General features: G+C 47.8%; 3 protein-coding genes across 3 annotated transcripts; all 3 read left to right on the top strand.

Annotated features, from left to right (window-relative positions):
* Positions 1–235: 235 nt before the first annotated feature.
* mph1 (ATP-dependent DNA helicase) lies at positions 236–3671 on the top strand (the record flags this gene model as incomplete). Its single annotated transcript, XM_031147617.1, has 3 exons — positions 236–3184; positions 3247–3465; positions 3501–3671. The coding sequence occupies 3 exons, from the start codon at positions 236–238 to the stop codon at positions 3669–3671; spliced, it is 3339 nt and encodes a 1112-aa protein (XP_031006857.1).
* Positions 3672–4284: 613 nt separating this feature from the next.
* Positions 4285–5708, top strand: acr3 (Arsenical-resistance protein; the record flags this gene model as incomplete). The annotated part of the gene is made up of 4 exons (XM_031147616.1): positions 4285–4582; positions 4682–4824; positions 4902–4988; positions 5052–5708. 4 exons carry the CDS (start codon positions 4285–4287, stop codon positions 5706–5708), a joined length of 1185 nt encoding a protein of 394 aa, XP_031006856.1.
* A 2841-nt stretch (positions 5709–8549) lies between these two features.
* On the top strand, positions 8550–10224 carry crnA (Nitrate transporter; the record flags this gene model as incomplete). Its single annotated transcript, XM_031147615.1, has 3 exons — positions 8550–8701; positions 8759–8857; positions 8916–10224. 3 exons carry the CDS (start codon positions 8550–8552, stop codon positions 10222–10224), a joined length of 1560 nt encoding a protein of 519 aa, XP_031006878.1.
* Between the last annotated feature and the right edge of the window lie 1159 nt (positions 10225–11383).

The raw sequence follows: 11383 nt of genomic DNA, 5'->3' as shown, positions 1-11383 counted from the left end.
TACACGCTCTCTGACCTTTCTCAACATTAGAAAAAAACTATTCAATGCAACTTGCTCGTCATTACCCTTAAAATACTAATTCGTGAGTCGCGAAGAAGGATTGTTTCAACCTCGAGTGAACCACGTGACCGTGTATTAGTAGCATCAACGTCGCGTTCCTTTTCGCGACAAGACGCGACACCTCTACAACTCGCACAGTGCGATATGCTTGGCCACCTCAACACGCGCAGCCAAGATGGAAGAGGAGGACTATGGCGATATTGCAGATGAGGATTTTATTGAAGCCATCAGCCAACCATCTCAACCTCTGCTGTCGAATTTACTCTCCCCACATCGAAGAAAGCGACGAAGGGTCAGCGAAACATCAGATGATGAAGTATTGATTGGGCCTCGGTGCCATTCTCGACAGTCGGTAGATGCAATTGAGTCTGGAGATAGGGAAGGTGAGAATGGAAAGTCAGCGAAGAAGCAGAAGAAACTCAGAATCCACGAAGGCGTCGAACCAGTACCGGCAGCCCGAATTCTTGGGGCCACACAAGCAGAGGCTTTCCCCAACTCCAGCCCCGCATATCAGATTAGAGGTGCCATCTACAGAAAACCGCGACCAGAAGTATCCAAGCCGCCAACCTTCACCGCTGCTCGTCAAAATGCTGCTGCAAAGCCCAACATTCTTCAGAGGCTGACTGGCAACATTTCGGGTCCGAAGACCAATGATCCAGCTAGAGAACTGGATGATCTCCCTGATGACGCCTTCTCTTCTCCAGAAAATAGCCCTGGAAGCAAAGAGCCTATCACGATTGGATCGTCTCCAATACGCAATTCTCAAGCCAGTTCATTTCCACGACAGCGCCTAGTAGCCCCGCAAACTGGTCTCCGACAAACCACTCTTTTCGGCGGTCGCGCACAAGAAGAGCAGGTGCCAGCATCGCAAATTAACAAAGTGCATAATTTCATCGTAGATCTGCCTCCAGAAGAACCCACCCATCACAAGCTCGACGACGATGCTCTCAAAACCTGGGTCTACCCAATCAATCTCGGTGCGATCCGTGACTATCAATACAGCATTGTTAGGAATGGGCTGTTCAACAATCTCCTCGTTGCTCTTCCCACCGGTCTAGGGAAGACATTTATCGCTGCCACGATTATGCTTAATTACTTTCGATGGACTACAGAGGCTCAGATCGTATTCGTTGCTCCAACAAAACCGCTCGTGGCCCAACAAGCCGAAGCGTGCTTTAATATTGTCGGCATACCAAAGTCTCAAACCACGATGCTTACGGGTGAGCAACAACCGGCTTTGCGAGCTGATGAATGGGCTGAGAAGCGAGTATTCTTTATGACCCCTCAGACGCTTCAAAATGATCTGTCAAGTGGTATTGCTGATCCAAAGAATATTGTGCTTCTTGTTGTTGACGAAGCACATCGGGCAACTGGTAACTACGCCTACGTAAATGTGGTCAAGTTTATGCGTCGCTTCAACAAGAGCTTTCGCGTCCTGGCGCTGACAGCTACTCCTGGTGCAAGCGTTGAAGCGGTCCAAGAGGTAGTCGATGGGCTGGAGATTTCCAAGGTTGAGATTCGCACTGAGGAGTCTATGGATATCCAGCAATACGTCCATAGTCGAAATATTGACCAAGTCCTTCTCGACCCGTCAGATGAGATGGCCCTAGTGCAGGAGCATTACTCGAAAGCACTTCAACCATTGGTAAATCTACTGTGTGCTCAGAACGCCTACTGGAAAAAGGACCCGATGTCACTTACTGCATTTGGCATGGTGACTGCTAGGAAGCAGTGGATGGGATCCAATGCAGGAAAGACGGCTAGTTTTGGCCTGAAAGGCATGATGAATGCACTATTCACTATTCTTTCCAGTGTAGCTCACGGTATAAAATTACTAAACTTTCATGGTATTGGACCGTTCTATTCCGCAGTTAAGGACCTTCGAGAAGCTGTTGAGGATGGCAACAAAGGTGGAAAATATCGAAAGCAAATCGTTGAGCATCCAGAATTTAAAAAGATGATGGATAGAATAGGATCGTGGATCGGTAATGATACTTTTGTTGGTCACCCCAAGCTTACCTTTCTTTGCGATGCCGTTTTGAACCACTTCATGGATGCCGGTGAGGGACGACTAGGAGAAGATTCCCCTCCATCAGCCACTCGGATTATCGTATTTGCAGAGTACCGGGACAGCGCGGAAGAAATCTGTCGTGTCCTGCATAGACATAGGCCTATGGTTCGGGCCTCAGTCTTTGTTGGTCAAGCTGATTCGAAGCGCTCTGAAGGCATGAACCAAGCAAAGCAGCTTGAGACAATCAGTAACTTCAAGAGTGGAAAGATCAATGTCATTGTCGCAACATCTATCGGCGAGGAAGGCTTAGACATTGGTCAGGTCGATCTCATCATCTGTTATGATGCTTCTGCATCTCCTATTCGCATGCTCCAGCGCATGGGACGAACGGGAAGAAAGCGAGCTGGACATATTGTGCTGCTCTTGATGCGTGGCAAGGAGGAGGATTCATTCATTAAGGCGAAGGACAACTACGAGCAAATGCAAAAGATGATCAGCTCCGGGGCACGGTTCACTTTTCGACATGATCTTTCCGTTCGGATCATTCCGAAATCTATTACACCGAGTGTTGATAAAAGAATGATAGAAATTCCTATTGAAAACACCCAGGGCCCAGCGCTGCCTGTGCCAACAAGAGGACGACCCAGCAAGGCACGAAAGAAGCCTCCTAAGAAGTTTCATATGCCAGACGATGTCGAGACTGGCTTTCGGAAAGCTTCAAAGTTAGCTGGTGGTGGCTCCACTAGTTCCAAACCTGGTGTAGCTATCAAGAGCACAGCGGTACAAAAAGGTCAAATGGCTCCTGTGCTTCCATCGGATTCGGTCCTACTAAGCAAAGCAGACATAAAAGATCTTGAAAAGAGATATCAGAACATCGCAGGGGATGATCTACAGGAAGTAACGATGCCTGATTTAACATCTCACCCTATTGTGCAACGATCATTGACTCGGAGCGTCAAAGTCCCACATGGTGAATACACCAAGAGATGTGTAGAGCTCTTCAAGATCTTGGCAGCATCTCGAGACACGGAAAACCGTTTCAAAAAGCCTTATGGTGATCGAGAATCTTCGCTTGCATACTTGGATTTGCCTTCTCTTGTTGATGATGACAAGGTGGAAGCTGCAAATCGTCTTGCAAAGCAGCAGTGCCAAGGAAGAAGCCAACTCAAAAGCAGAAAACTTCTCTGGTCTTTTCCGATATTGAGAGCGGCGAAGAACAGAGCAGCCTGCCCGAGCAGCATCATTCAAATTTCAGAGCGCCGGCGCCTACGTTTGGAGATGAAACTGAAGGAGAAGGTGACGATCTTGCCAACAGCGAAGGGGCATCAGAAGATAGTGAGATGGAACCCTCGTCAAGTCTCCTCGATTTCATTGCCGAGGACGACGATAGTAGAGTGAGGAGGAGACAACCTTTGACAAAATCATCAAGTCCCCCCCAGCTGTATCGCCAAGACGCAAGCCATCCGCCGAGCGGGCAATATACGAACTGGATTCAGATGATGACAGCTTGCCAGATATTCCGGATCTCATAAGTAAGAAGCCGAAGCCGGTCTCTCGAGCTAAGAGTAGAAGGGTCGTAGAAGATGACAGCGACGAATGATGTATTGTTAGAGTATTAAAACTTAATTTTGGAGTTCAGGCGAAACTTTATACGGATAAGCTAGCTGTTACTCATGTATAGCCTTTCTTTAAAGGCATCAGGTCATGGTACAGAGTAGTGAAATTGAATGATTACAGCAATTCTCGAAGATATATAAGACAAACTCTACTTGTAGAGCTAGAAGAATGTCATCGGATTCTTATGAATGCCGTGTAATTTTGCGTGACTTGCACGCTTTCGTACTACATACAAAAAGCGGCACTGGATGTCATTAACTTCTGATGTCCCACTCCACCTAGACACAATTCGAATTGGCCGCCGCTTTTTCTCTCCAGGTCAAACCGCTAAATGGGAAATGTCACTGCGACGCTCTGATTGGCCAGTGGCCTCGCTAAATTATTACAGTTCTTGAGGCGAACGACTTCCGCAGACCCTCGAGTTCTACTATAAATCCGACCATGCCTTATCATGAATGAAGAAAAGTTAAGTTGGTTCTTGAATATCAAAGTCCTTTGATTCAATCCCCTGTCTTTTCATACTCTCAAACCCTTTACATCTGTCACTCCTTTCCAATATCAGATTTTCCCTTTCCATATATCCTCACCAAAAAGAAATGCCCAAAGTCCTCGTCCTCCCCTCTGACCATGTCTTCCCTTACCAACCACAATCACAATCACAGTCTCAACCGTGCGCAGGTTCTTCGGATGTGGAAAAACAGCCTCCAGTAAGGGAGGAGGGAGAAGAAGATGCAGCGAAAAGTTCAGTTTTCAAAAGTCTAGGATGGTTGGATAGGTTTCTGGCGCTATGGATCTTCTTGGCGATGGCGGTTGGGATTCTTTTGGGGAACTTTGTGCCTAATACTGGACCGGCTCTGCAGAGGGGGGAGTTTGTGGGGGTTTCGGTGCCGATTGGTTTGTTATTTCCTTTCTTTCTTTCTTTCTTTCTTTCTTTCTTTCTTTCTTTCTTTCTTGATCAAGTGTGTTTTTATATTGACTTTTGGGTTGAATTAGCTGTTGGGCTTTTAGTTATGATGTATCCTATACTTTGCAAAGTCAAGTTCGAGACTTTACATCGGGTGTTTCGGAAGAGGGAGATTTGGGTGCAGATTGGGTTTAGTGTTGTTGTCAACTGGATTGTTGCTCCGTTGGTTATGGTATGTTCTGTTCTTGGCTTGAGCAAAGGATATAGATATATGGTGGGCGTATCGCTGATGATGAACTTTATTTCCAGCTCGGACTAGCCTGGGCTTTTCTTCCTGACAAAGGAGGGCTACGCGAAGGTCTGATTTTGGTGGGTTTGGCGAGGTGTATTGCAATGGTAAGTTTGAATAAGTCAACTCAACTCAACTCATAGGCGGTCAACTAATAACACACACACCAGGTACTAATCTGGACCGGCCTAGCAGGAGGCGACAATGAATACTGCGCCATCCTCGTAGCCATCAACTCACTCCTCCAAATCGTCCTTTACGCACCGCTTGCTCTCCTCTTCATAAAAGTAATTTCCAGCGAAGAAGGAACCCTCGATATCGAATACTCCACCGTCGCCAAATCCGTCGCCGTGTTCCTCGGCATCCCCCTCGCCGCCGCAATACTGACTCGGTTCTCGCTCCGCAAGCTCACCAGCGCGCGCTGGTACGACCAAGTATTCTTGAAATGCGCCGCGCCATGGTCGCTCATCGGCCTCCTATTCACCATCCTCGTCTTATTCGCGTCCCAGGGTAAGCACGTAGTGCACCAGATTGTGTCCGTAGTGAGGGTAGCCGCGCCGCTGGTGGTGTATTTTGCCATCATCTTTTTCCTGACGCTGCTGGTTACTTACCGGCTAGGCTTTGGGTATAAGCTGGCTGCTACGCAGAGCTTTACGGCTGCGAGTAATAACTTCGAGTTGGCTATTGCGGTTGCGGTTGCTACGTATGGCCCGGATAGTGATCAGGCGCTTGCGGCTACTGTTGGGCCGCTGATTGAGGTGCCGGTCTTGCTGGGGCTGGTTTATGTGGTGAAGGAAATCGGGAGGAGGAGGGGGTGGAAGGATTAGGTTGATGCGATGGGGGTCTTTCTGAGGTAAGGTTAGCATGTTAGTAAAGTATACTCTATACTAAGACCTTTATAGACTACATTCTGTTGGTATGGCATTTTTTCTCACCGGAACAGTGTTGACTCCCTCAAATTTCACCGCTTTGAATGTCTCATAAAAGCCGAGATGATCAAGAGACAGCCAATACACATATAAAGGTTTGAACCATGAATGCCAATCAACTCTTATAACGAGAAGCCATGAGTAACGGAACCCAGAATTATCCAAGACTCTGCATGAGTTGGGAAAGAGAAGTTCAGTTTTCCGAAATACGCTTGAGATGGCACAAGGTCCACAAAAAGGCAAGTACGGAAAGAGCTCCTTCCTCCCGTCTGCAAAGACATCTAGAATGTTCCTCTTTAATCAAACTCAACAACCACCACAATTTAAATATCTTCACAAAACATTTCTTAAAAGCCACCACCACCTACTCGCTCCAAATGCCAGCATGGTTCTGCTGCCAAGAACATAAAAAATCGAGCAGCCGTGTAGACGTGCCACCATCCCTTTTCTTGCAATGGATAGCTGATAGTGGTTCTACTGCAGAGTGCCTATAATACCTCAATCGACGTCACCCGCTGTAAATTATAGGACGATTGCCAGCATGAGCTCTGCCCCGATTGCGTAGTTATGTCGGTCGAGATGGAGAAGGAAGGATCTGATAGGCTCGCCGCGCTGACTGCAGCCTAGGAGGCGGGTGCGGCATGCGCGGATCAGTTGTTGGCTGAATGGTTCGGTCAAGATTCTGGAAGGGCCCCGAGGAGGTGGCGGAGACGTAGAAGAGGCTGTTGACGGTAGGGAGGAAATTGACGGCGCGGGAAACGATGGAGTTATTCAGGCAGATTTGGAATGGAGGGGTGGATGAGGGATGGAAGAGAGGAGAGAAGATCAGGAAAGAGTATGCGAGTGGATTCAGAGAGATGGTGATGAGTACGGAAGACGGGGTTGGAAATGCGGGTTTGAAGGTGGATCAGAAGCAGAGGAACGGGCATGCTTGATATGGAAAGAGTAACTTCAAGGAGAGGCAGAGAATGAGATGCTAAGCGAGAGGGTTGCGACGAGCACGAGGAAATGTGCAATAGAACTAGACTATCATTCGCTTCTTGCAAATAGATTTCCCATCAAGAAACAGCGGTATGTTTCGTTTCAGATACTGTTTCTAGCACCATGCCATCAGAACGCAGAAGTCCCTCTTTCAAGGTTGAAAAAGAGGTTCAGATTGGGTAGGAGAGGAGTAGTACTACATATCTGATGTACCAACAAACAAGGTGAGACTCGGGAGGTCCCGTGAATGAATGGCATTAACTCTAGGTCTCCCACAGATGACGCTGCTATTACTGAGAATCATCCTCTGTTGTACTGGCTTATGAATAAGAATTGCAGCTGTAACATTCATCAATGGGATATCTTATCTAGATCAAATGCACCGGAGATGCCAATATCGATCTGGTCGGGCTATTGATCCCCCTGTCAAGATAACGCTGACCGACGTGGGGTATTCCAGGACAAGAGAAACACACACAAGCAATCCCACCCACGCATCGTAACTTTCTTTTGCGTGAAGAAGGGGTTATGAACAACATAAACAAATAGATCTGTTGCGGTGGTGTGTACTCGGTAGTTCCAGTGGTCCAATCAAAGTTATCAGGTGTTTTTCCTTCCCAGGAGATCGAAATCGTGGTTCTCGTGGCGATTTGAGAGAATAGTAATGTCTCCGTAAAGTAAAGACTAAAGACTCCCCGCGGAAATGGACGGACATGAAGCGGTAGGTATTTGAGCTTTATGAGCCTTGTAAGGTAGTCTCTTATCTTCAAGTGGGTCGTGAAGCTGGTAAATTTCCAGTTTTAAGCCATTAGCGCCTCGTCAAAGATAAGGGGAAGGGGTAAGGGTAGCCACACCACACCACCTCACCTCACCTCGCATCAGCATATTATATCATGAATCTGGGGAAGTACTTGTCCTGTATCGTTCCAGTCATTGATGCATGGATGAATAGGCAGACTGTGATTGGCCAAATCCTACCTCCATCGATAAGGCCGTCTCGAGTAGTAAATACTTTCCCACCACATGTTCTGTATACCTGCACAGACTGCCGGTCCCTTCTTCCCGTTCAGCCTCAAGAATCTGTTGTTCTCTTCTGAGAGGTTTGGGAGAGTTTTAGTTTCTGCTTTTACAATGTTATGAGTCCTTCTGAAGCTTGATTAAGTTTAGTTCACTGCCACCGGTGTAAAAGCATCGCTGTACGAGTATGATACAAGGTGGTGGAACAATAACGCCCCTCATCTTTTACTTGTATACGGAGTAGAGCAAAGCATCAATTGAGCCTCTGTCTCACATTTGGAATAAGGAGAAGCTGTACTTGTATAGTTTTCAGCATCCATCTCCTGGACGCTAAACATTTGGGGAGATCCAGACCTCCTTGGATTCAGAGTGCAGTGAGTGCCTTGCCCACATCTCAACAAGGATTGGTGGCTCCACCATCAAGGGTCTGGTCCACCGGACGCTGAAGATCTCCGCATGGAATAATACCCGCGGATTTGCTGTTTGTGATCGCTAGCTTGGGTTCGTTTATGAGTTTTCCGGAGATATCTGATCTGATTGCCCTTTGACGTTATTCATCTGGGACTTATAAGTACAATCATTTACCACAACTTATATTTCCTTCGGACAGTCAGACAATCAACCTATTGCCAGTATCCTCAAATCCACTTGGATCTCAAAATACTTCTCACGCCTCCCACCCCGGTCGGATATCTTTTTGACGCCCTGCCAATCAATACATCTGAAAGTATTCAGCAAAAAATGGGTTTCAAAGTCACAACACTTTGGAAGGCGCCAGAGATCAATCCGGTAAATGGAAAGGCTCGTTCGATCCCGATTCTCAACCCTTTCAATAAGCATGGAAGGGTGTTCCACTTTGCTTGGTTCGGATTTATGATTGCCTTCCTGGCATGGTAAGTAGATTGTCCCTACATGGAAAACGAAAATGTATACTTACATAACTTTCCCAGGTATGCCTTTCCACCGCTGTTAAGTGTTGCAATCAAGAAAGATCTCAAGTTGACCCAAAATGAGATCGCAAACTCGAATATCATTGCTCTGACTGCAACGTGAGTGCTTCTATTTGCCTGCTCTCGGAGCTTCAAAAGCTGACTTGCTTGCACATAGGCTTCTCGTTCGTTTAGTTGCAGGACCGATGTGTGATCGTTTCGGCCCCAGGAACACTTTTGCAGTAACCTTGATCGTCGGTGCTATTCCCAGTGCTCTCGCCGGTACAATCTCTGGGCCAGGAGGTCTCTACGCAATACGTTTCTTCATCGGAATCCTTGGTGGATCTTTCGTGCCTTGCCAAGTATGGTCGACTGGATTTTTCGATAAGAATGTCGTGGGAACTAGCAATGCTCTGACAGCAGGCTGGGGTAACGCTGGTGGAGGAATAACATACTTCGTCATGCCCGCCATTTATGACTCGCTTAAGAAGGATCAACATCTCACTTCGCACGTTGCTTGGAGAGTCTCCTTTATCGTCCCGTTTATTATCATCACCTTTACTGCCATCACGATGGTGCTCCTCTGTCCTGATACCCCTACAGGAAAGTGGTCGGAACGCCACCTCGCCGTCCAGCAAAACCTCCAGGCCCACGGCATCCGTGGCGAGGAAGTTGTCGACATCCCCGGCACCATCACAGACCACCAGAAGACCGGCACAAACATACTGGGTAGCTCAAGCGACGAAAAGCGTCTCGAAGAAGAAGCAGGCATTGCAAGTGCTAAGCACGGTTCATTTGACCACGAAGCCACCATGAGCGAACAAGATATGCTGAGTGCTGCACGGGGCGAAGTGGTCGTCAAGCCCTCCTTCCAAGAAGCCATGTCTGTCATCTTCACACCCCAAACCTTAGTAGTGGCCGCATGCTACTTCTGCTCTTTCGGCGCCGAATTAGCCATCAACTCCATCCTAGGCGCTTACTACCTAAAGAACTTCCCCAAGCTCGGTCAAACCGGCACCGGTCGCTGGGCTGCCATGTTCGGCCTCCTGAACGTAGTGTGCCGTCCCTTTGGCGGAATAGTCTCGGATATCGCCTACAAGAAGACCGGCAAGGTCTGGGCGAAGAAGATACTGGTGCACTCATTTGCGCTTGTCACCGGGGCCTTCCTCATAGCTATCGGGCTCGTGAACTCGCATTCCCACTCGACCATGTTCGGACTCGTCGCTGGCATGGCATTCTTCCTCGAGGCTGGAAACGGAGCGAACTTCTCCCTTGTGCCGCATGTCCACCCTTCTGCCAACGGCATCATTTCCGGAGTCACGGGCGCGATGGGGAATTTCGGTGGCATCATCTTTGCTATCATCTTTAGATATCTTGGCAACGATTACGGTAAGGCTTTCTGGATCATTGGTGTTGTGACCATTGGTCTCAATTTCGCTGTTTGCTGGATCAAACCGATTCCCAAGGGCCAGGTTGGTGGTCGTTGAGAGGTGGTAATATTTTTGCTTTGCTTTGCTGCTGCTGCTGTGTTTGTCAAGGGTTGGGCGTAATTGGATGAGGCCTGTAATGCGTGCTCCAGGGAATATTGCGCCTCGGTCCGGGGGCTGTAAATAGCATATTTTACACATACAGAGATAGCAGATGAAATTGGTTCAAGTCCCTTGTGCCTGCAGCCTGTCTAACATCCTAGAAAGGGACTACCTTGGCTGAAAGATCGCGCTATGTTCTTTGAATATTCGTCATTCTCAAGCCTGGAAGAGGGCCATACAATCTCCTGGCATGGCAGCTTCCCCTCAACTAGAATTCCTCGAAACTTGAACTTGATACGGTATCAAAGAGAAACATGCCAAATAGGAAATCCAGAGGCACAGCCTGCATCATCCCATACCCCAGCTTGAGGAATAGGATCCAAAGCCCAAGGAATACAGATCCAACAGCTGCACGACAAGCTAGCTTTGCGACGACGCATTCTATCCGTGCTGCGACCTCCGGACACTACCTAGTAGCTATAGGTTGAGCAGAAACGTCTGTACATGCACACACACTACCTTACTTTGTGCATCCTCAGCAAAGAAAAATTGGGGGGTACCACCTCAAGGCTACTGACAGACACTCGGAGACTGCAAACAATGGATGGAGAAGAAAAGGAAATAAAGAGGTTAGTTACGGTCTCTTTCCTTCCTAAATGCAGCGACCGCCAAGGATATCATTAGGACCAATTAGATATCTAGAATGTAGCGAACGAATTGTTGTAAAAGGAGACTAGATTCGGGACCTGCTGTGTTTGGTAGTGTAGGAGCCGTATCTCGCGAGTTCGATATCCCGACATAGATTGAATGCTTACTATACTTGTACTACCTACTCTACGGTTATGATATGGTATGACAATACGGCGTACCCGTTTGTTATCACGTAAACGTTCCCATAATGAAGGTAGTGGCACAGTTCGAAATGCGACGGCGAACAATTTAATTGCGATGCAAAGGTGGAGGAGCGGAGCGGAGCCGTGCCTTGCCTTGCCAAGACTTTCAAGGGGCACTGCACTGTACCTGACTAGCCTAAACGGGCAGGACTGGACTGGTGCCTGGGAATTACGGTAAGTTATGAACCTTATATTTAGCGCCTTGGTTGCTGATCCACCACTCC

This window comes from Lachnellula hyalina (genome assembly GCF_007821495.1).
Source record: "Lachnellula hyalina strain CBS 185.66 chromosome Unknown contig00037, whole genome shotgun sequence".
Taxonomy (NCBI): Eukaryota; Fungi; Ascomycota; class Leotiomycetes; order Helotiales; family Lachnaceae; genus Lachnellula; species Lachnellula hyalina.
This window is presented reverse-complemented; position numbering and strand designations above follow the sequence as displayed.